Below are 25,271 nucleotides of genomic sequence, written 5' to 3'. Positions count from 1 at the left end.
AAAGCATGATCGGGACTGGTTCGCTTTCCAGTCACGTATAAAACCCTGTTTCTGGTATCGAAGGAAGCGAATTCGAAGAGAAGTTGCTGCAAGTCGACGGCTAACTGGATCTCAACTTGTGTGATCTCGCGCAAAAGAGGAAAAAATTTGCCGATCGATGGGAAGGGTATGGGGTAGAATCGATTCTACTAAGAGACTATGTCCTTGGAAGCTTCGAGCGATCGTAATCGAGTACTTCAAGGGTTTGGTTCGTTGAGAATTCGGTTCAACGTGGGCGAAGACAACGATGGAGACAGGAAGAAACTCGAGGGCAATCGCCGTTGTTGTCGTCTACCTCAGCCTGTTTCTGGACAACGTGTTGCTCACGGTTGTTGGTAAAGTGTTGTTCGAATATTAGTAATCGGTCTTCTTAAGCAAATAAAATGTTTAACAAAGTTTTAGAGATCCTTGGTATATTATTAATTTGGTTCAAATATATTCGTAACTGTTCGTTTTAGATAATATAAGATAAAATAAGAGAGAAACTTTAGAAACCGTTGGTAAAACATTAATGATCGTTAAAACGTTAGAAATTGTTCTTTTTAAAGAGAATTTGAAGATTTTGAAGATTTTTTATACAAACATCGACTTTATTTGCGTGGATCGTCGAAACGATAGAAAATATTTCAGTGCCGATTATTCCTGACTATCTTTGCACCTTGGACGGAAACTCGACGATAAACAATGAAGACGACGAGAATGGTCGAGTGGGATTGTTGTTAAGCTCAAAGGCGCTGATGCAATTAATACTAAATCCAGCTGTGGGCATCTTTACCGCTACTTTTGGATACACCAAACCATTGCTTCTTGGAAATCTAAGTCTCCTACTAGCGGCGATGCGTAAGCTCATTTTACTTTTCTAATTATTTAAACCGGTTGTACGATACGATGCTATTTGCCTTGCCTATCAAAAGTCGTCAATTTTCCCAGAAACGTGCGAAACAATTTTTTAACTATCACAAATATCACAGATAATAACGTTCGTTAATCCTTCTCGAAACAAGATCAAACGAAGCTAAAAATTATATTTCTAAAATTTTCGACCAGACTACTTTCAAAATCTTCATCGAGAATAGTTAATAAGAAGCGCGAGCAAATCTTTTTCTCAATTCCTCGACGAGTTAAAAACTATTGTAATTTAACTACTAAAAGGGAAATAAACGCTTAATATCGTAGCTACAAAAATCTCTATAATGGATAATGTATTAATAACCTTGAAAGAAACATTCAATTTCTGCATAGTATTCTTTAACACAAAACTATTATTTCACTCGAATGCAACAAGTTTTCTCTTGTCCAAAACACTGCTTCACTTTATATTTAACCTGGTATTTCGCATTTTACAATACTACCAAAAGCTCGACGGAGTAAGAACAAAGACATCGTCTGAGTGCGACAACTATTACAGTGTTCGCGTTTGGCCAAACTTACGAAGTGCTGTTTCTGGCTCGAAGCATCCAGGGTATTTCCTCCGCGTGTATCGGCGTTTCCGGTATGTCGTTGGTCGCTTCACAGTACCCGGAAGAGGACAAGAGGTCCAAGATTATGGGTTTCGTTCTTGGAAGCATAGCGTTGGGTGTTCTCGTTGGATATCCGATTGGTTCTGTCCTTTACGATCTCGAAGGAAAAATGGCACCTTTTCTATTGGTGTCTTGTTTCATCGTCGTTACTATTTGTACGAACCTTTTTTACTTTTATTTCAATACCTACTTAATATTTTAGGATTCTTTTTAGAAAATTGAAGATTAGAATTTATAAGATTCACGGTAGAAATGATTCCTTGATAAAGCATTTACGCGTTAGATTTCAACGATCTCAATGGTAATTTCCTTTCAGGTCTGCAGATTTTTACATTGGACGTCAAAATGAACACCGAGGTATATAATATGTGCTATATATACACTGTAACATAGAATATCTTCTTCCAATTAAACTTGCGACGATCCTCCTACACTTGACAAGTATAGAACTAATAACAAAATTAGTTCCACGAAATTCTTCGTTGAAAATTTGTCACGCACGAATACAGTAGGACAGCGTTTATTACAGCGGAATGTTATTCAGTGTTCTATTATTTACTCAGTTTTACTGATTTTTATCTCATTTACAAACACGATAAACGAAATTTTTAGTCGACCGATCGAGAAACGTCTTGGACACATCTGCTATGCGATCCGTACGTACTAATAATTTTTGGAGCTATATGGTGTTCAACATCACCGATGGCTATCTTAGAGCCCTGCTTACCAATCTGGTTACGAACTCACATAAAACCTAAGGTTACCAAAAGTATCAACTTTACTCTTATAATATTTATCTTCCAATGATTTCGAGTCACCAATTCGATCGATTAACGCTAGAATTATCAGAATAACCAAAAAGATCAATCGATACGTGCCTGTCTTCCTTTTCCTATTATTATTATTATTATTATTATTATTAGATTTTCGATACATATTTCTAGTTGTTGGTAGTCCTAGTATGAAGAATGTACATACAATTACGACAAGATATAAAAAGTACAGAGATATAGAAAAATTTCTTTTAGAAATGGCAACTGGGAACAGTGTTCATTCCAGATAGCGTGGGCTATCTAATTGGGACCAACTTTTTCGGCATGATAGCTTACCGCTACGGACGAAGTAAAATTGCTGTTCTTGCCATGCTCTTAGTTGGTATAAGTGTCATTTTGATACCATCCTCGCAGACAATGTCTCAACTGGCAGTTCCACACTTAGGAATGGGTTTAGGTATTGGGGTAGCGGACGCTGCTCTGGTGCCATTGTTGGCTAGCTTCGTGGACCAAAATGGTAATTATGGTCCGGTTTACTCGATTCAACAAGTGGCTGTTAGTCTGGCCTATTCTCTTGGTAAGCTATTTTATTTTGCTCTATAAAAGTATTTTTAATCAAAATATTTTTAATGCTCGAGGCGGTTGTTCGCGAACAAATTCGATTGAGAAAATTCAATTTGACAGAAATACAGCGATGAATAAAGGAACTTTTAGATAACATATAATATAACGAATATTTGTTCAAGGTCCCATCGTGGGTGGAGAAATGGTGAAGACGATCGGTTTCCAATGGGTCATGCGAATTATCGGCTTAATGAACGTCGGCTACTGTCCTTTGCTGATATACCTCACCTTAGAAAGAAGAAAATTATTAACTCAGCAAGATGAAAAGAAGGATTACGAGACCTTTCAGAAATCAGTGGCCAAGTACGAGCGTTTTCGAGACTCTGACGACGATCTCTGATATAATTTAACGGCTTCTACCAATTACCAAGATTAACTTCTCTTTTATACATATATTGTAATTCTATAAGGATAAGTCGTAATATCTGATTTTTGTTAAATTAACCCAATTTAAGAGGTAACGAAAAATAAAGGTAAAAACATTAAACGATCCTTAAATATTTTTCCCAATGAATAAATAAAATATTAAACGTTAAATAGATACACTTCCTACGACATAATACTTGTAATATCCTGTACCTAATCCAAGTATCTTTTTCTTATTCGTTAGCTAAGCGAAGAAATAGTTATAATTAGCTACGTGCATCTTGTATAAAAGTTACTGAATTAATTTAAAAGTAGAAATAAAATATTGTATTTTGTCAACATATTTTTATTAACGGTATTGCGCTTATTTGCTTATAAAAAAACTGAATATTATCTCATTTACCGTTACAGAGAAGTTTGATCTGTTAATATTAACTATTATTAATAAAGTAGTTTTCATGGACACTCTGTTACGAATTTATGTCCCAGAAACGCTCGGAAACAACATTAGCAACATCATTGTATTCCGACTCAACTATACTACGGAGAGTAGCTCAACGTCGTAAGTTATAACGAAGTAAATTAGCATCCTGGAAATTGCCAAGTAACGTCCCGCGGACATTACGCGACGACGTTCACAATTGTTTTCTAAATTTCAAGAAATTGGACTGTTCTTTATCGAAATTATATATACGCATCTTCTATCTACGCATTTAAAATTAATTGAATAACAGTGATAAATGAATAATTATTTCGTCGGAGAACGAGTAATGAAACGTACACATAGAATATTTAATTTGGTTCTTTTCTGAAGAATGATGGTAATGTACAACGACTGCCAGAAATTTGTTGCAAATAGTAGTTCCTCCGATGTTCAAAATTTACTGATCAGCACCGAGCAATATAAAATGGAATAAAATATTTAAAAAATTGCCACACCTCCTTGTTGTACCGTTGACACGTTGTATTTTTTATTTTCACTGACGAAAATACTACAAAAGGTCGTTTTCACGTGGAACGGAAACCGCGTCGTGTCACACAAACAAGAATCTGAGCGCACGCGGTTCATACGCGGTTCTCTCGATAAACGGAACCGGTGCTCGACGCTCGATCGGCTAGTCGAACGACTAATCGCTAATTCCTAATTATTCGCTAAATTGCTCACAAATAAATTAGCAGCGTAATTAGGTCGGCGTGCCGATAATACAACAGCATGGAAACATTGATATTTGATAACGATCCTTTCGTATTCATCGTCAAAAGGAGCAAAGAAATTATCAAGAAAAATAACAAATTCGTCGATATTTCATTGTAATTAAATACTAATTAGGTATCTCGATAATCGTCTCCGATTAGTAGGTTGTGTTAAATGTCGGAAGGTAATTTCGCGAGAAATTATTATTTAGAAGTAGTCGGATATGCTAATATTAGTATATCGTCAAATAGAAATTAGCAATCTGAAAATCATAAGTTTCTTAATGTTCGCTTTAACAAATGTGGATTAAAATATACTTCTACGACAATGTATTCTACAGTAACTACCCACGCTGAAATATTTAACGAGTGAAAAACGTTTTTGCGTTGAACCTGCGGGATGAAAAATATATAGGATATCGTATTTAATATCACTATCCTTTGTTTTGGCCCTTAAAATGAAGATACCGAACTAAAGAGAACTCTATTAACACACTTTCAGCGAACTGTCCGTCCAATTATTTTTATTCCCGTGCTTTTTCGTGTTTCCACAACGTCCGGATCTCGATCTCTTTTACTACCCTCAAGGAAGGTTTTATGAGCTATTACGTTTTTACGTTGCTTACGTTTTTTATGTTATGCTTTCACGAAAAAAGCCACAACATCGAATTTATCGTTGTACTGGTACCGAATGACGGGACAAAATGAAACACTGTTTATGTTACACCTAGGAGAAAAAGTACAAGAAAATCTGCTTCGAATTATACGGTATATTTACGAAATTACAGTCGCGTAAACTACCGATAGTTTCGCATGCACGCTCGATACAACCAATTAAAAGCTTCCATGAATCGTAGCAAACGGAGAACGAGCATCCCGCCTTCGTAACCTAAAGAATATTAAATCCTCTCTTAAAGGTGGTGGGTTGGTGGTGGGATGACGTTAACGTCGCCGTAATCCTACAATAACGTTGGTTAAATTATATTCCATAAATAGAAAATCGATGTTCGCACGGTTGCAATCCGGCTCGAAATAAAGACCATGAACAGAGGGTGAGAGTTTGGTTCGGAACGGCTATTGCCGAGGGGTTGGCCAGGTAAAGGAGTCATGAACCGGCAGAGGAGCGAGGGGTGTGTGTGAAAATGGCCGTCGTATACTGGCACAAATTTAGTAGAGGCTGGAAATCGGTATTGCAGCTACAACCATTCCACGTGGAATCCAGAAGCCTCTGGGAAATCCTGCATCGCCCTTTGTTTTCCTCCTCGTTCGCACCCCCTGTTGAGATACGTTTAATCGTTCGAAGAAATAACATCGTCAAGCTATTCGTTACTTGGTCACTTCACTGATGTACGATGTATGGAAATTTTGTTCGACGTTGGTAATTGCTCCGGGATAGGGAGTTTGATAAACGTTGAACGAAAATTGACAAAAATTGGAATTTTGATATTACAGCGAATAGAATGTGATACATATTGAAAAGGAGATTGTTTCTTTAATTCGTTGGCCATTTTATTTTAGTTTGACAATTGCTTCGAGGGGAATAAGATTAATGAATATCGAATTTTCAGGTTAAATTTAAAAAGTTGAAATTTAAAGCGTAGATTTTACGTGTGCTGATTAGATGTTGGAAAAGGATATCGATTCTTTAATTTGTTAGTAGACTAAGTATTAGATAAGTAGACTCAGATATTTATACATTTATAAGAAATTTAAAAGTACAAAAATGTACAGAATGCGCGTAATATGCAAAAATATGTAAAACAATCCAAAGTAAAACGCATATTACGTATAATAGCTATTTAATTAAAATTAATTAAAGACGAAACAAATCTCCAACGAGGATACGTTCGTAAATTATGAACGTATGTGAATAAACATTCGCTATCTGTTTAACGTTGTATTTTGCTTGATAAATATCATCGTAAGAATCGGATGAAAAATTTGAAATAACCCAAGAACGGTCTCGGAACTCGCAAGTAAGATAAGTTTATCCAGTTTTCTTATCGTACGTAGGAAAGATTTGAGCACGAACTACGTTAGTAACGAGGGAAACATCGGAAAGGTCGGATAAAATCAGCGGACATTCAGGATTTCGATCAGAATTTAAGAAGGGCGAGCCAGCACTTATATCCGTCCTTTGTCCTCTTTTCTCTTACGGTTCTACGTTTTCCCTTCTTCGTAACTAACGAGCCACATTACGCTCTTACTAACGCCTCTTTCTCTAGCGATCGAGATCATCCACTTAAAACATGTCCTTTATCCTTGTAGATGGTATAGCAATAGAAAGAAATAATCGTGAATGTAAGAGACCGGAAAGATAGTTTTGGATGAATCTCAAATGACGTTCAACTATTCTCAAAAAGTCACGAAATAATCTTAATGACCTCTAAGTAATTTCAAATAAATTCAAGCGTCTTTCTCTGTCCTAATTGTCAAATAACTTTTAAGTGGCTTCGATACGATCCACCCGAAGGATTTCCATAAAAATATTTCAATAATATCTTTTCTATAATAAATTTCTACTTATATCGTATACTTGTAGTACACTTTAAACAACGAAGATCCTCTAACAAGAATTTTATAACACGTGCACCGTAAGATTACTTAAATTCAGGTTCTATAGGGGTCAAAAGTCAAGATATCGGCTTGCAAATCGATTCTGCATTGAATATTACATTTTAATTCTACTTTCATCGAGGTTGACCTTCTCGCATAAACCAATCGTCTATCGACAGAAACGCCTATTTATGTTAATACCTCGACCACCGTACGTACACTTGATACAGTTCGTGTTTTTAAATATTCACAGCATCTATCGGCCCTGGGTGCTCTTTAAAACGATACTAATTCGGACAACTTTTAAAAGAGCACACGAAACATTTATACCAATTGAAATGTTCGAGCTCAACAGTCACGTTTCTCTTTGTCGACTAATTTGATTTAACAATTTATCTTTCTTCGACTTTGATTGCCACTTGCGAATCTGTGAATCTTGCGAAATTTCTTTCTTTGAACTGTTCATCGATATCGTTTACTTATAAATAGAAGAGAACGAAAAAACTATCAAGAAACAACTGAAAATTAAGTGCGTCAGGATGGTTCTATGCATACTTGAAAAGGCCAACTCAAAGAAAGCTATCTAACCACCCTCAACCTATAGAAAACTTATTAAACTCCACAAATGGTACACACCATTTTCAATCCTCCAAGGTAAAACAATTTGCAACGATGAAACAAATTCGTCGGGTCTTATACCTATATTACGATATTTGCTACACGCTACAACGGGCGAAGCAATAACAATTTCCAAACCTCGATATCTTCTATCTGTAATTTCGTGGTTTAAACTTTCGCGTACCTAACCAATGAAACCCTTGATCAATTTTCGAATCTAAAACGAAAAAGTCATAACCTGCTGGATCTTTATCCAGGAAAAAAATCTACGATAACACGATCTTAGTACTCGTATGTGTACGCTGTTTAAATTGCAATCTAAACGTTTGGAACGTCATCCAGAAGATTTATACTCTTTGTCTACACAAATATTGTACTCTATTTTAGTATGTACTCTTTTATACCAATACGAAGGGCTTACGATAAAAATAAGCCTTGTCCACGTTTGTCTTCTTCTAGAGAAGCAGGAAAATAATCTAGCATCTTTAATTTCTGTTCGATACTTTTCAATTTTTTTTTGGGAAAATGTCGAAAATTTGGAAAGATCTGTTTTTCTTACGAACCCTTACGAAAATTTGCATAGTGTTTCAAATGTTTGAACGAAATACTCGAATAGAAAATAGAACAAAAAAGCACGATTTTAGGGAATACGCGTCAAATGATCAAGATTCACGAGGCGCGAACCTTCGTAACGGTGGCATCGATTTTTAATTCACGAGCACACTGAGGGAACGTAAACTTGCGGTAAGACAAACGGCCGTCGAACGGGAGAAAAAGAACGATGGCGCGAGTAGCGTGGTCGGAATCGATAGCTTACCTGTGTGTCCTCGAGATATAATTTGTAGCTCGCCTTATGGGGCGAGATACGAAACACCCGGAGCGCTTAAACGGCACAGCATGAGCCAGACACGCATGCGGGCGAATAATTTATTGAAAAACGATACGCCACGCCACCTCCTGCGCTATTTTTCCTTCTTTTTCCTTCTTTTTGTTTAATTGTATTAGAATTTTTAATTATACTATTTAATATTAAAAATATCGAAGGTCCTCGAATTTATTCGCTTTAAAGAAGACACGGAGAATCCTCCTAGAGGGTCAGTAAAGACGTTTGTATGTTTCGTTACAGAAATTGATAAGCAGTTTTATAGAATTTTGAAGCGGCTACTACGCGTTGATAAAAATTTATCTCTCGCTAGATACGTACGAAAAAGAAGGAGACTAAAGTTAGACGCATTTGCGCACCCTAACAGGTTGAATTTCGAAACTCTGATCGACCACGTTTCCAGAACATGTTTTACATACGAAGCGAACCTTAATCACGTGTCTCGTACCTACAATAGAATATATAATACCGGAGGAAAAGAAGATTCAAGTAACATTCGTGTAAAACTTATACCATCGCGTAACAAACAATCTTTGTGCGTCTGTTTGTCGTGCGTCGCCAAACTTTTCTGCGTTCCTTAAGGTTTAAACAAAATTTGTAAGACTTTCGTCTCCTATTCTTTCCCTTCCTTCTTTCTTCCTTCCTCTTATTTTTATTTGTTTTTTCTATTCGCTTCCAATCTTTTCATCCCTCTCTACCTTACCTTCCTCCCAAGAGAAACTCTCCTCTTAGCTTTCCCCTGTCCCATTTTCCTTTTTTTTTCGACCCGTTTTTTGTTACTTCGCTTCCTTGCTACACTTCTGCTTCCTTCCCTTTACCCATTTTGTTATCTCTGTTTCTTCCCTTCCTTCCTTTGCTATTTTACTACCCTATCTCCCTTTTTTTTATATTCTACCTCCCTTCATTCCTCCCTTTTCTCCTCTTCTTTCTTATCCCACTTTGCTTTCCTTTCTTTCCAATCTATGCTCTTATAACGCAATCCGTCCCTCTCTATTTCTTTAATTTAGTCCACTCTGTCATTGATCGTATAATAAGGAACAAATCGCAGATAAATATTCGCAACTATTAAGCAACTTAAAAACAATGTTTCGCGTAGATATTTTTCGTTAACATATACAATTTACTAACTGCGAACTACAACAATTTCGCCAAACGAACTTCTATCCTCCACAGTCCGCCAACCTCTAAATCAACCTCCGCCCACGACATGCCTCAACAACCTTGCTCAAAGTATAAGAATCAACCTAGCAAATCTCTATAACTAAGTATCATGGTAAAAAGAACCGAAGAAACACGAACGTGATGAAGAAGCGTCTAAACAAAACGTCTGGGAACGGTTAGCCGACGGAGAACGGCGTCAAATCGATGGAGCACGCCGGCTATCGGCGGCGCTCTGAGAAATTTTCGGTGGAAAATCGCGCGAGCAGACACGGGAGATGCTGCGTCCGGGACTCGTACTCCGTTATCGATCTTCCAGCTATTCCCGAGGCGGGCACACGGACGATGGATGTGTCTGTGTGCCTTGGCTACGGGCGCACGCATAACCCCCGTGGAAAGTTCGCGCCTAACCTGGTCCATTGCAATTCGCGCGAGCGCGACCACGTTGCTTTCTGAATTTGGTGATGTGTGCGTATAGTTGGGAGAAGAAATATGGCCAAGTCGTACATCAAGGAATTAAGGTTTTTCGAGAAGCTAATAATATAAGAAAGAATTTAGAACGGATGAATTGGAAGATATATATTAGATTAAATTAATTAAACTTGCTGTTATAATTTACTAACAACGTATTGTAATAGACATTAGCTTTCTCTGTTAGTGTAATAAAATAATAAGCGAACGATCGAGAAGATAATTATCGCTTCATCCTCGAGATTTCCTACGTCTCTACTATCAATTGATACAAGAAATATGTCCTTCCTACTTTTCATAAAAGATAAGTATAGGTAACTGCACTAAATGTAATAATTCATAATATTATATGAACTGTTCGGACACATCAATCGACCGCATAAATTCAAATGTACAGAAAAATAATAATGTTACAAACACTTTATAAAATTTACTTATGGAAGTCGTTTGTTTCTTGGGAATTGAATATTAGTCGCGTGTTTACATACGTAAGTATTTGACTACGCATTTTCCTGAATCTCTCTCGAGCTACATTGTAAAAAGCTTAATATCGGATCAATTTTATAACTTCGCTATATCGATTCGAGCGGCTATACGTGAATTTGGATGTGTATACGCGGGACAGACCGTGACCGTGTGGACGTGTACACGTGGATGGGAAACACGAGGATGCGCTTATGGGGCGATGCTGGGAGTGATTTGTGTTTGGCCCGTTTGGGTAGGAATTCTCTACTGACTGGCGTGTTTGGGTTAAGGGATTAGAAGTTGGGGATGAACACGGATGACTTAGATCTCGTTGATATTGGTTTCTTCGATGTTCCTGGTATCATTGATGATTGGAAAGTGGATGAGGAAAGTAAATTTTCAGGGGATATATCAAAGAAAGTTCTCATGTGTTTTTATTGTATTAAGAAACAAGCGTAGGCTTTGATGTTGACGATAATATTGCACCAATTGAAAGCAGAAAAATCGAGGGGGAAGTTAAATTTAGGGACCGTGTAGGATTACGAGGGAAGTGAACCTTCTTTTTATTGAAAAATATATGACGATATCGAGTCTAAAAATTGTAACCTTCCTCAATATTGTAATGTACGTTCCTAAGTATTTCAGAATTTTTAAATATTTATTTTACGAAACTAATAAAAATTCTTACCAATATTTATGTAATCTCACATAACTGAAAGAAGAATAAACTACCGTGAAATATCGTTCGGATTTTTAGCTGTTTGAAATAGTAGTTGGTCCGATACGAAGAATTTGTTAAGTTTTTACGTTCGATCTTGTTAATTGAATTCTTTTACTTTTCCCGACATTTTGTGTCATGAATTTTATATTAATTATGAAGTATGAATTGCTCGTCCGGTCTTGTTTGAATAAGAAATAGATATTTATAAATACTTAGGGATAAAATGAATGTTAACTTTATCGAAATAAAAATACGATCGTACGTACATACTTATTTATTTCTATTACGCAATTTTAACCATGACATATCCAATCCTTTTATATTACCCAAAATATAACTTTACTATTACTATTACTATTAGCTAATTGTGAAAGGGCAGGTAAACTACGATTATCCATACATGGTATAGTGATCCTAACATATTCCAGATCGGTGTTTCTACTCTTAAATGCAATATGAAGTAACCAAGCTCTCGCACCACGTCTGACCCAAGCCGGGTACATTCTACTTAACCGAGCAGACCCAATGATGTAACTCTCTTCGATACGTGGCTGCACGCAAAGACAACCAAAACTATACGTAGATTTCCTACTGTCACCTCTCACACACGATACATCCTACCCCGTGCATACTCGTTCCCATTCCTTTCCTCAGAATCAAGCAAAAGACGTCACTGTATCATCCCCATACAAACACACGCAAACACAATAATTCCTACTCTATCCATACACGCATCATGGCAAACAAACTCGTACACATAACGCCCCTACAAAAAGAAAATACACAGCTATAGACGTAACATCCATGACACGAGACCTACATACTCTCACACAAAGACACGAGCTAACGTTTCCCAGCTTGATACACGATTACACTCGGAAGCCAGTGAAAAGGCGATCACCGACGAATCTATACGCACGTACACGCTCAACAACGTACATACTCACTGACACGTCGCTAATACAGAAACAAGGATCGATGTGTGAGTTATTCAAACACAAAGGCGGAGAGAAACGCGACTCGTCATGGACAGAGACTTCCACGGTGGAAGATCGGAGCTGGCGCACCAGTTTCCGCGTTCCAGCGGCGCACAAGCGCACATACGAGCACACAGACACAGCAGAAGATACACGCCCACACGTACATCCACCACGAACACAAAGAAAGGCTCGTGTTTCACCAACACCTCGTCGGCTAGCCTGGCTTCAGTAAGCTCGGAGCTTTCGACCGGTCCAGTCGCCTTTCCCTTCGATATTCACGGTTGTCTGCTGCGTTATCTAGTCCATCGTACATACTATCGACATGTGCGTGACCAGCCCATGATTCACCGTACGATTATCGTCGATAAGAGTGGAAAAATACGCGGCTACTTTCTATCGAGATTCTTCGCCATGTGAAAAGCCACCGATAACGGACGATTATAGAGAATTCTAGGGATGGACTAGCCTAACGCCTTCTTTAAAAGCCACGTATCTCTCCTTACCTTTGTTATATTTGTATTTGGAATGCTTCCTTCGTGAGACATTAACGAGAAACGACTAATTTTATTGTCCAGTCTGTTTTAACTCTTAGATGTATTTATAGGTGACACAGTGTGTGCTTTCGATTAAGAAGCTGCATTGAAAAATTGGGTGAATAAATATATTATCGATCGATGAGAGTAAATGATTGGTTTAGAATATCAGCGATCTCGATTTGACTAACGTGAAAATGTATAAGTTGATCGCTAGTGAAACGAAGATCGAATGAAAATTATAGATTACTAAGGAGATTATTCGAAGGAAATTGTTTTGAAAGGATTAGACATAGAAAGGTGGATCGAGCGTCGGTTACATGAGGTTAGATAAGTTTAGGTGAAGGATCGGTTGACGCAGTGCACGAACGTAGTCGAGGCTGGTGACACTGTTCCGGGAGCACCGGCAGCGGGATCATGAAGAGCAGGACGGACAGCATGCACGATGCAACGAGGACCGCCTCGAGATCGATTCGAAGACCGTGGGATCAGCTTGATTACTATAACGGAAAGCGGATAGTGACGTGGATGCCTGTCGCGCGATTTGCTCGGGCTTGATTTCTATCTGGCTTTAGTTTAAATCGGAAAACAATTGTCTATCAAAGTTGATTGTCGCTCAATTAGAAACGCTACTATTTAGAAGCTTGGAAACGAAGATTCGAAGATTCGAAGATTTGAGAATGAGATTGCGATTGAGTTTAAGAACGTATTAATAATTAGGAAATTAAGGAAGGAAAATAAGTCCGATTTATATTAAATTAAACGAGAGGAAAATGAACGTAGAATATAAGCTAACGGTTTGGAATTAAGATTAGTCGACGATTGACTATAAACGACACTCGTTACTGGAGGTTCTTGTAAGTTTAGAGCGAAGATTTTCAGAAATTGTACACGAAGTACTCTGGCAGTGCATTACGAAATCAAGAGCGAAAGAAGCGAGTTGTGATTTGAAAACGATCATCGATGTCTGACTAAAAACGATCCTTCCTACTGACAGATTTTCTCAAGATTACTAGTTTGAAAACTAGTCAACCAACGTCTGACTAAAAACATAATAATTATTAACATAAACATTAGAAAGTTTGAACAGCCACAAGGTAGTTTCATGATTGTGTGTTACGAAACCAAAAATGGAGGAAAGTAAACTTGATCTCTGATTTACTTCAACCAGAATTCGAAAACGATATTTCTCACGAGTTTGAAACGAAGCTCGAAAGGTTTGAGATAGTTGGGAAATATATAAGGAAATCAAGAAATAAGCATCTTTATCTCTGATAGACTTACTTCAGTCCAGATAAAAATGGTTATCTATTGACGTTTAATTTAAAAATCATACTTTTTACAAGTTTGAAACAAAGTTTGGAAGAGTTGAGGTAGTTTGAAAGCATATTACTACTACTACTACTGAAAAGAGGAATAAACAAGTTTAATTTCCAATTTAACTTAACAAGCCTCCATCGACGTTTCACTAGAAAGGGTACAATCTACTAAGTGTTTGTATAAGTTTGAAGCGAAGATCTAAAGATTTGACCAGCCACAAGACGTCTGAGAACGAAGTAAGTTCCATTTCCGATTTGCTTAAACTACGATTCGAAAACGAGCATCGATCAGTGTCTGGCTAAAAAGGGCCCCTCTACTAACGAACCTTGGAAGATTTGAGCCGTCCACGATAAGATCTCCAAGGTATAAAAGAAGTAAGTTTTCACAGAAAAATTGTGATCTAAGAACGCTGGATCGAAAATTCAAGGATAGAAGCCTCAAAAAACGTACTGCTTGTAACTAGAGACAGTTGTCCAACTAGAAATGGTACTTCACAGTATCCAAGTATTTTGAATATTCGGGAGAAAGGTTAAATTCTTAAACGTACTTTTTAGAAGAAAGAGGCTAAAAGTAATGAAATCAAATTAAGAATCACATTTTCAGCTAAATTTTCTGAAAAATGGATCTTAAACTTTCTATATGTTACCATGAATTTGTCACAAAACTAAAAATTCCGGAACAAGATCGGGATCCTGAATATTCATATAAAAGTAACAATAAAAATTAAAAATCAAGCAATGTCCGATTAAAAGGGATCTTTTCTACTGAATCTTCGTTAATTCTCGTATTCTGAATATCAACGAAACTAAAGAAGAGGGAAGACATCGACTCGAAGTTAACTTTGGAAGATCGTTACGTCGATTCTTCGCTAAGTTATTATTAAGGATCGAAGAAAACGGCCGGATGCACAAACGATTAATTCTCGGCCCAGTGAAGATCCAGGGATGCAGCAAAAACCAACGGTGCATACTTAAAGGACGCCGTTGAAGAGGACGAACTGTTAAAGAGACGTCGACGTAGCCTTGTCGATCTCTTTCGCAGTATAATAATAATATCAACGTACTTCGATTAAACGCAACAAAAAATTAGCAATTCGACTATCTACAATAATCTTATCGAGGCTCCACGTTGATCAAACAGAGGCGCTCTTCGATGAAATCCTACCTTTAAATGTTATATAAGGAAGATATTGTATCGGAGATAGAATTTTTTTTAAACTTTCGTCGAAGGAGGATGCAAGGATTTGAGAAGAAAATTGTTGATTAAGCACCGGTGAGTTTTGCAATTTTTTTTTTTTAATTCTTTCAAGCTTCTTTTACACAAAGAAAGAGTTAAGAATCAAATTAAAAATTGTGAATATAGGAGTAAACTTTAGAGTATTGTGTAAAAGTTTTCTCTAAAGTTGTTTAAAATTCTTTCCTCTTTTTAAAAAATGAGGAGAATTAAGAAAAAGTGTAAATGAAAGAAATGTTGGGTTTCTTCGTCTCTCGTACGATTGTGGGGGGAGAGAGTTACAAAAGGGTAGTGCCGCGGACGAAAGTAGACGTCGATGTAACGGATGGTCGCGTCGTTCTTCGCTGCAAGCGGTTATTTTCGGAAAGACGTAGCATGGGGACGACGAACGGCCCGTTGAATATCAAATCGCGCAATTTCATAATTCTGCGATTAGACGTGAATTTCCCGTGAGAGTCGTTCCGTTCGATCCTTGGGGGATGGAACGGGATAGGACGAGTCTCCAAGTTACACAAGACACGTTCGCGATGAAAGATAGCACGATCCTTTTTCATAACGCTTTTCTACGTAGAAAAGGAGATTCAGAAGATCGTTAAAAAAATTCGTGAAAATTATTAAAATGTAACAAAATTAAATTATGAAGTATGAATCGTAAAAATGATTATACAACTGTAAAAAGAATTCTACGTATAAAATCATATATGTATATATATTAATATGTATGCATGGGCATTTTATTTCTAAGTTATATCGTTAAAAATCATTAAAAGAATACAACAGAAGTATTCCCATCGAAATATTATTTTCTATAATTCTTTATACCACTCTTATTGCGAGGAAACATAAAAATAGTTCCGCAAATATACCTCCCAAATTCTCGTACCATTTTCCATGTCAAGAAAAGCTCACTAATTAAAATTCATACTAATAACGCATCAAAAAGTCAAAACATAATTTTTCGAAAAATCTATTATTCTTTTCAAAAGTTGCTTTGTGCAAATAATGAAAAGCTGTTAAAATATACCTCATCACGTGCAAAGGGTTAATCACGACTATTTACAACTTTACTTTTAATCGTCTGTCTCCCGCGAATTTCATAAGTTTCATGAATACAGAAACGGGGTGAGCAAAGTACAACGGTGAATTCTGTTATCAAGAATGGAGAGGGGTCGAGGGGTCGAGGGGACGGGGGTAGCGACATTCTGAGCGAAAGGAATAACTAACTGGTTTCAGGCTTGGTGTCTCTGGGACTCGCAGCACGGTCCGAAGAGCCCGTAAAGTTTAACAAAGCGAGGGGGTTACAATGCGAAGTGTCCTCTCACCTCGTTCTCCCGAGGACTCCGCACGTTAAAGCCTTGCAGCGCAGCTATACCATCGTGCTCAATGCTAATTAATTCAGACGTAAGATGATATGGAGTCTGAAGACGAGGTGGACGAAGAGCTGCCGGAGGTGAAACACACAGAGGTACGATAATCCCACTAAAAAAGATGCAAGAAAAAGAGAAATGAAAGAAAATGAAGAAACAAAGGATGACAAGTTAAATTATTTAATAATTACTATTAATTAATTGTTATGTTTATTAACTTATCAAGGACCAAGCAGAGAAATAACGAGTGAAAATGAAGAAAATATTATTGAAAGACATAAATACTTAAATGGTAAAAAACTTTAAAAACACAGATAATTAATGAATATACAATAGTAATCATCGATGAACAAGTTTAAAGTGAAATGACATGGTTAATAAATTACATGCTGAAAACTAAAAAGTAACTACGTACTAGGGATTCTCATAAACGGTTATTGTAAACAACTAAAAGAAGTTATAAAAATGATACTATAAAGATTGTAATATGATATTAAAAAAATCACATAGGTGGACCGGAATGATAACTTAAAGAAGTTCGAGACAATGAAAATTTCAACGAAACCAATGTCCTCGAAGACGGCAGAGCGAAGCAAGTGTCACCTGGTGTGCTCGCTGAATCCCGAGCAACTGGAACCACCCGTTGTCCCCTGCAATGATCCTGATAAGACGAAGACGCAGGAAGAATCAAAATTACCTTTAAGCACCAGCATCAAGACTGATACGAAGGACAGGATATGCAGAAGCAAGAGGATCACCTGCCAAGATACGATACACGAGTACGACGAGGACGATAGTCTCACTATGGAAAAAGTTGGCAGGTAGGTAAATATTTTGTTCTTATACTTGAATATTGTTCGTTATCGCTAATCTAGACGCTTATTTTATAAAATTTCATGTTGCTTTTGAATATTTTATTTCTTAACGTGGATCGGCATATTAATAAACGTCGTAGGCAGAAAGCTAAAAAGAGTACACCTTTGTTACGATATTTTTCCAAAAAGGTACCTCGAGGCGCATCCGGACGCGGCGGAGGCCTGGTTTCGCGAGAACGCGAGCCTCGAGCTTCGTCAACGACTTCAGGGTATGACTGTGGTTCAAACCAAATCACCACTGAAGAACGTACACCAACAGGAGAACCTTCTGAGTCGAAGCAAACGGAACAGTGTCACCTCTGACCTGTTCCAGAGTTGGCTGGCCTCCAGTTCACCGGCGAAACGCAGTAGAAGTCCCAGCAGGTGACTTAACGTCTTTTCAATCTTTTCTATTTTAAAAACTTTTTAATCTTTTCGACGTTATACGTAAATATTCAAAGAAACTTGTGCCCGAGGGCTATGAATATGTTTCAAATAAACAAATACGTTCTACCTCGTTTAGGTATCTATTGTACTTAGATTACAGTTACTTATTCCCTATAATTGCGTTTATAAAAATATTGCGATTTACATAAATATCTTTAATCTACTAAGAATGAAAATTTATAAAAAAAAAATGAATTTTTACTTTAATTCACCCTTATCATCAACGGTTTGCTAAAGAGTGAAAATCTTCATTCGTAGAACGAAAAAAAAATCAGAATACCTATAAGATATGATCGTGTATGTTAAATCCAGGACTTACACCTCGTTGGTAGGACGAAGAGAAGAGCTCAACAGGTTGGATGAGAGCGATTTGTTCATGGAGTTGATCAGGGATGTGGCGAACGAGCTGGATATCAACGTTCTTTGTCATAAGATCCTTGTGAACGTCGGCCTGCTCACGCATGCCGATCGTGGAAGCCTTTTTCTGGCTAAAGGACCTCTGGAGGATAGATATCTAGTTGCAAAATTGTTCGATGTGACGCAAGACACTGAACTGGAGGAAGCCATTCAAAGAGCGAAGAACGAAGAGATTAAGATTCCTTTTGGAGTTGGAATTGCTGGCTATGTAGCTCAAACTAAGGAGATCATCAACATCAAAGATGCTTACAAGGTATACATAAGAAAGAGATTTGATGAATCAGTCTTCGATAAAATAGTAAAGAGATTAAATTTTCAAAGATAAGAAGAATTAATTAATTAAGGATATAAATAAAGGAAAAAATTCTGGATAAAAACATTTCTAGAACAAAAACAAATAGTTGATAAATGTTCCTTTCTAGGATCCAAGGTTCAATAGTTCCATCGATATGAGAACGGGTTATAAGACAACGTTAATTTTATCTATGCCTATCTGCAATTACGAGGGAGACGTGATTGGCGTTGCACAGATTATAAACAAGACTAATGGCAGTAACGAATTTACCGATAGAGACGTGGAGGTGTTCCAAAGGTTAGCGAATGTTACCACTAGTTAAAAATAAAAAGCAACATTACGGGCTCTACGTTATGCCAAAGAATCACGCTAAACATTTTCTATCGTGGATACAGATTATAGACTATCAGACGATAATCTAATGGCAAATGAAACAAATATAAAGACGAGACAAATAAGACAAAAATGGAAAAATTGGAAAAAATACAAAATACTTATCGTTGAATATTGTAGTACAATGGCTATCTATCTTTCAAATAAATTAAAAACATCGCGACATATATATTCTATGTCTGTATGAAAAAACTAATTTCAGGTACCTAACATTTTGCGGAATCGGAATACAAAACGCACAGCTTTTCGAGTTATCGGTGCAAGAGTACCGAAGAAATCAAATTCTGCTGAATCTTGCTAGAAACATATTCGAAGAACAGAACAATCTGGAATGTTTGGTCACGAAAATAATGACCGAAGCGAAGGAACTTCTAAAATGTGAAAGATGTGCCGTGTATCTTTTAGATCTTGACTGCGGCGAGGCAGTAAGTTCATTCGAATAATCAACCTCGACGTGTGTCTAAAGTAATTAAAGTACGAAACAGATTTTTGACGAATTTCTAATTTTCTCTACTCGGTTGTTAAATAGCATAGAATAAGTAAAGCTGTGAGAAAAGCGAGGATTTCTCGAGCCCTTTGAAAGGGTCGGCGAGGAGCGTAATAAGAGATCCTAAGTTTCGTTTCAGGGACACCTCGAAAAGATCGTCGAACGACCGGGAAAGTCGACGCAAGAGTGCCGGAAACCGCTGTCGAGGAGAGAGGTGAGTGACACCGGCAACGTGTTGCTCGAGTTCGTAAGTCTGATCATCTTTTTCTTCTTTCCTGGCGGCTCAGAGTAACAACATCGAGATGGAGGATATTTTCCAACAACACGTGAGTAAATCTCTTGGTCTTTGACGTATCAATAGCGTTTAATATTCTTAATTTTTCATTTTCCTTTCGCGTCGAAATTTCTCTTTTTATGCCTAGGCATTGAACGATGCAAATAAATTTACTACGATCTTCGAGATGGACAACGAGACTCAGGAAGCTAAAGTCTACAGACCTAGCGGAAGCGATCTATCGAATCCTTTGGGTCAGATTGCAAGATACGTCGCTGCTACTGGTCAGATCTTGAATATTGGAGACGTGACCACATGGCTGAAGAAGGACGTTGTTCAAGCTGGTAGTGGACCCATCAAGAGTATCCTTTGTATGCCAATAGTTAATGGACAGAGAACTGTGATTGGCGTTGCTCAATTAATCAACAAGGTTGTTCTTCATTTTCTTTTATATCAAATACTTTTGTATTTTTTAGTTTTCATGAGTGAGAATCTTTGATAATTAGAGTGATTATCTTCTATTTTTTATTAGAAAAATGAATAGTTTTTTAAATTAAAATTAAATAGTTTGCAATTGAAAAATCCAATATTTACGAAGCTCCCTATCGATCTACGAAATCTAAAGTAATTTTAAGTATCGATAAACTATCCTACAGGACAACGGAACATCCTTCACGGACTCGGACGTATCGATCTTCGAGGCGTTCGCCATTTTCTGCGGCCTTGGAATCCACAATACCCAAATGTACGAGTCAGCTTGTAAGCTGATGGCCAAGCAGAAAGTAGCTCTTGAATGTCTCAGCTACCATGCGACAGCCAGCAATGACGACACATTGAAACTAACTTCTGAAACGATACCGTCCGCGGAATGCTATAATTTGTACAGTTTCACTTTCATCGACTTCGATTTAACCGACGAAGATACTTGTAGAGCTACAATTAGAATGTTCAAGCAATGCGACCTCATCCAAAAATTTCATATCCCCTACGAGGTTCTCTGCAGATGGGTTCTCAGTGTCAAGAAAAATTATAGGTAAGAAAATTGTTAAATTAATTAAAGTATGTTACATGATACCCCAAAGGTAAATGGTTTTGGAAATTTTGTCAGCAGAATCTTCCCTAATTAACTATCGAAATTATTATAAAAATTGCATTACAATTTATGAAATGCCGTAACAAGATTACAAACAATTGGATTGCGGATGTTTATGTATTTATAAAATATTTAAATATACGTATAAAAATGTACATAATGCACACAACATGCGAAATATTCAAGATAAAGTACTCGTTATAATGTTTATGCAACGAATCAAATCTCTGTCTAGATTGCATTTCCTTTTATTTTATAATTTGCACAACATCCACAGTCTAATAATAATGCCGAGACAAAAATGAACGAAAATGTATATTAAAGTAACTTGTGGAACCTGCTGTAGCATGGAAATTTCTTGACTATTTTTAGACCAGTCAAGTACCATAATTGGAGGCATGCGCTAAACGTCGCCCAGACGATGTTCGCCATGCTGAAAACCGGCAAGATGGAGCAGTTCATGACAGACCTTGAAATTCTTGGACTCCTAGTCGCTTGTTTGTGTCACGACTTAGATCATCGAGGAACCAATAACGCGTTTCAAATGAAGACAGAATCGCCATTGGCTATTCTCTATTCAACAAGTACTATGGAACATCATCATTTCGATCAATGTGTCATGATCCTGAATTCGGACAGCAATAACATCTTTCAGAGCCTGTCTATGGAAGATTATAGGAAGGTGATGAAGGTGGTTGAAAGTGCGATACTTTCTACTGATTTGGCTGTTTATTTTAAGAAGAAAAATAGATTCATGGAGCTGATCGATGAGGGAGAATTCGATTGGCAGAGTGAGGAGAAGAAAGAACGTAAGATTAATTTATCAATGATTACCGTAAAAGCTAGTAATTCAGCTATACATCATTTACGTATACCCTCTGTTTCCTCTACCGTATATCCTATAATATGACGAAAGATAGATCTGAAGAGTTGTTTCGGTTTAATATTTTATTGTTTCTTTATAATAGGGAGAAATCTAAGAAATAAATATTGCTCTATTCCCATAGTATCTCCGAATTTCACGTCTAATTATCTATATGATTTTCTATACTCGTGGAAAAACTAAATCTAGAAGACACCTATTCCCCTATATCCAGTATAGCCAGAGGTGACATCATCTACTATATTTATAATAAAATCTATCCCACCTAACAGCTAACAGTCAACCTAACTCTACATTTCTAACATTGCCTAACCCAAATTCTATTGTAATTACTCCGCACTGACAGCGCTATATCAAATACCAAATTCTCATCCTTCGATTTCCACTTTCTATTTCCAGTGCTGTGTGGAATGATGATGACGGCGTGCGACGTGAGCGCCATAGCAAAGCCTTGGGAAGTACAACACCGCGTAGCCAAGCTAGTCGCCGATGAATTCTTCGACCAGGGTGATCTAGAACGTCTTCAGTTAAATCAACAACCAGTGGCCATGATGGATCGTGAAAGAAAGGACGAACTTCCCCAAATGCAAGTTGGTTTCATCGACGTGATATGTCTGCCTTTATACAAGGTCCTCTCGGACACTTTTCCATGGATCATGCCTCTCTATGAAGGCACCATGGAAAATAGGCAACATTGGCAAGACCTGGCTGAAAAGGTCGAGATGGGTTTGACCTGGATCGATCGTGACACCATTGACGAGCCTGTAGAAGAATTCATTTCTTATGAACCCAAGGATATAGAGTTCACTGTCACGACCTTGAACTGTGCTCACGTAGACAGAAAAGAAGTTGCAGAAAAATCCACGTTAGGAAGATTCGCTTCTTTAAGAAAAGGAGGTCGAACATTAACCAAAGGTGTCAGACATCGAATCAGTAGGTCACTTTATGCTAGAAGCACTCCTGAAGATGCTGCAAGATCGAAAGCTTTGATACCTGACAGAAAGAGTCGGAACAAATTATGTTTGCTCATTTGACGGCTTACGTCCACCACTCTTGAGAGCATACCGGAATGATGAAAGAAAAATAGGAAGATTTTATGAAGAATTTAAAATTTTCTTCAGATTAGCTCTGGTGGACGTTGATAGTGTCTACTGGCTAATTTGTACTAGCTTGCAACTAGTTATTTACGAAGAAATAAAGATTACCTTGAGCTCTTGATGTTCATAGAAGATTTTGAAGAATCATGGTAATCGAGATTGTTAATAGAATTATGGAGATAACAGAAGACTAATGGAGAGTAATTCATTGAGAATGAAGAACTAAACTCTAGAGAATATAACGACTGTATGTATAGTGGAACAAGAAAGAAAAATTCATAGAAGGTTTTGGAAAATTGTAATAATCGAAATTGTTAACAGAACGACGAAATCATTCGTTAAATAATGGACGACTGTAAAAATGAAACTTCTAAATGACTGTATAGCGAAGATACGAAGCAATGAATGCCTTGAAAAATCAAAAACTATCAAAGTAACTATCAATGGAACTGAGATTTCCTTGAACGAAGAAAATATTTAAGATCACAGAGTCGAAACTGAAAATGGGAGCTTGCAGATTTCATTCCAAGACTGTCGAGTCTTTAGATGGGAAGTTAGACGAATAGTCGATGGCTAGGTAGTTAGACTGGTGATGAGTTAGGCAACCTTCATCGACTTTTACCATTCAGAAAAAGAAACGTGATGTAGTCGACGATGGTACGAATTCAATTTTGACAATCTTTTTTGTATTACATCTCGATACCTTATTAGGATAATTCCAGAGATATAGAATCGATGAAAAATGGAAGAATGGATCTCGCGATTTATAAAATAGAAAAGAAAAGAATAGTTGGAAGATGGGCATTTTTATATATCAATGGAAAGGAGACGAAAAATACAGAAGAAATAATGAGAAATATGTACCCAAATGATAGGCATTTTTATATTCCAAAGAAAATGGGGAAAAATAGAGAAAATTGTAAAAGAAAAAATGAAAGCAACAGAAAATGGAGTCTCGATGCATTCTCGACACATTGCATTTCGATTCCACGCGTTTCTAAGATAGCGCCGAGAATCAGTCAGCGATAAAGATATGTACAAGGCAAATTGATGCTTACGAATCGAATTAACGATTCAATTACGTCATTCAGCCACACCAAAAATTGCGTCTATGACGCAGGAAATAAATACGCGATCTCGCATTCTGCAATTCAAGGATGTGACTCGCAATCTTATTTTTGTATTTTTCTCTTTTTTTCTTCTTCTTCCTTTACACATATCTTTCCTGGTGTCAATAACTCATCGTTAATCCAAGTATCTTTCCTATTTTCTGTTGTTTTAATTAATATTCAGAGGATGATAAGCCAGGAAAAAGCTCAAAAAGAATTCGATAAGTCTTTTGTTTCATTAAACTATTAAGTATTTATGATTGAATCGTATGAAATCCTTGTCACAGATGGTGTTATGCAAAATAGATATTTTCTTGATGAAACAAAAAGACACAAGCGTGATACATGCCTGGTGAATTCATGCTAATAGTACGTACAAGTATCAATTAATTATTCAGGATCGTTCGAGTGCGGTGTTAAAATAAAAAAGAAAAAAAAAAAATGCAAATATGTGAATACAGCGACAAGAGTGAGACTGGTTTCTAGTCTTTTGATATAGCCACTGTGTACGAACAGAACGAACGAGACTATCGCACACGACTAAATAAAATCTGAATGTGCTCAAAGTGTTCTACGCTTCTTCTACCTTTTCTTTGTCCCCTAGAAATAAATTTATTTTAAATTAAACAATTTATAGAAATTAAAAAAAATTAAGTAAAAAGTATGAAGTATGGAAAGAATATGATAGAATCTAGTATTTATATACTTGATTCTAGGAAAAATACAATAGTATTGAATTTTCGACATTCAAGGGATATCTTTTTTGATGAATGAAAACTTCACAATTTTTTATTGCGAGTCATTGATTATTTATGAAATTTTCATCTTCGGTAAATATTGTGGTTCATTGATAATCCACTACGAAAATGTCACACTTGATGACCATTATAGATTATCAATAACTCATGAAAATATTATCTATGATAAATATTAATTAATTAGTTTATCAATGCCTGAGAGAGAAATTTTTTTTGTAATTATTGTAAATCACCCGTAATTCGCATAGGAATTTTCATTTTCAGTGACTATCGTGACCCACTGATGACCTAAGATTTATAAGTGACCAGCGACCCACGATAACACAAAAAAGTTGTATTAAAA

The 25,271-nt window shown here is 36.9% G+C and overlaps 2 protein-coding genes across 2 annotated transcripts; both read left to right on the top strand.

The window, feature by feature from the left end:
• Nucleotides 1-20: 20 nt before the first annotated feature.
• LOC139990956 (synaptic vesicular amine transporter) lies at nucleotides 21-3,563 on the top strand. The gene is made up of 7 exons (XM_072010623.1): nucleotides 21-374; nucleotides 670-879; nucleotides 1,448-1,714; nucleotides 1,876-1,916; nucleotides 2,172-2,318; nucleotides 2,588-2,909; nucleotides 3,079-3,563. The coding sequence occupies exons 1-7, from the start codon at nucleotides 287-289 to the stop codon at nucleotides 3,294-3,296; spliced, it is 1,293 nt and encodes a 430-aa protein (XP_071866724.1). The 5' UTR covers nucleotides 21-286; the 3' UTR covers nucleotides 3,297-3,563.
• Nucleotides 3,564-12,609: 9,046 nt separating this feature from the next.
• Nucleotides 12,610-24,736, top strand: Pde6 (phosphodiesterase 6). Its single transcript, XM_072010702.1, has 13 exons — nucleotides 12,610-15,493; nucleotides 16,688-16,919; nucleotides 17,332-17,642; nucleotides 17,826-18,059; nucleotides 18,435-18,792; nucleotides 18,962-19,131; nucleotides 19,430-19,652; nucleotides 19,854-19,928; nucleotides 20,002-20,040; nucleotides 20,137-20,418; nucleotides 20,645-21,021; nucleotides 21,454-21,890; nucleotides 22,364-24,736. Exons 2-13 carry the CDS (start codon nucleotides 16,866-16,868, stop codon nucleotides 22,996-22,998), a joined length of 3,195 nt encoding a protein of 1,064 aa, XP_071866803.1. The 5' UTR covers nucleotides 12,610-15,493; nucleotides 16,688-16,865; the 3' UTR covers nucleotides 22,999-24,736.
• Nucleotides 24,737-25,271: the final 535 nt, after the last annotated feature.

This window comes from Bombus fervidus, chromosome 9, assembly GCF_041682495.2.
Source record: "Bombus fervidus isolate BK054 chromosome 9, iyBomFerv1, whole genome shotgun sequence".
Taxonomy (NCBI): Eukaryota; Metazoa; Arthropoda; class Insecta; order Hymenoptera; family Apidae; genus Bombus; species Bombus fervidus.
The sequence above is the reverse complement of the archived record's forward strand: the minus strand, read 5'-3'. Positions and strand labels throughout refer to the sequence as shown.

What these genes read in the sequence shown, in the direction of transcription:
- LOC139990956 (XM_072010623.1), top strand. Translation starts at nt 287, where the DNA reads ATGGAGACAGGAAGAAACTCGAGGGCAATCGCCGTTGTTGTCGTCTAC. An exon ending in TTTCATCGTCGTTACTATTT is followed by an intron (nt 1,715 to 1,875) that starts GTACGAACCTTT and finishes ATTTCCTTTCAG; the next exon opens with GTCTGCAGATTTTTACATTG. An exon ending in GAACTCACATAAAACCTAAG is followed by an intron (nt 2,319 to 2,587) that starts GTTACCAAAAGT and finishes AATTTCTTTTAG; the next exon opens with AAATGGCAACTGGGAACAGT.
- Pde6 (XM_072010702.1), top strand. Translation starts at nt 16,866, where the DNA reads ATGGAGTCTGAAGACGAGGTGGACGAAGAGCTGCCGGAGGTGAAACAC. An exon ending in CGGAGGTGAAACACACAGAG is followed by an intron (nt 16,920 to 17,331) that starts GTACGATAATCC and finishes AAAATCACATAG; the next exon opens with GTGGACCGGAATGATAACTT. An exon ending in GACGTGGAGGTGTTCCAAAG is followed by an intron (nt 19,132 to 19,429) that starts GTTAGCGAATGT and finishes AACTAATTTCAG; the next exon opens with GTACCTAACATTTTGCGGAA.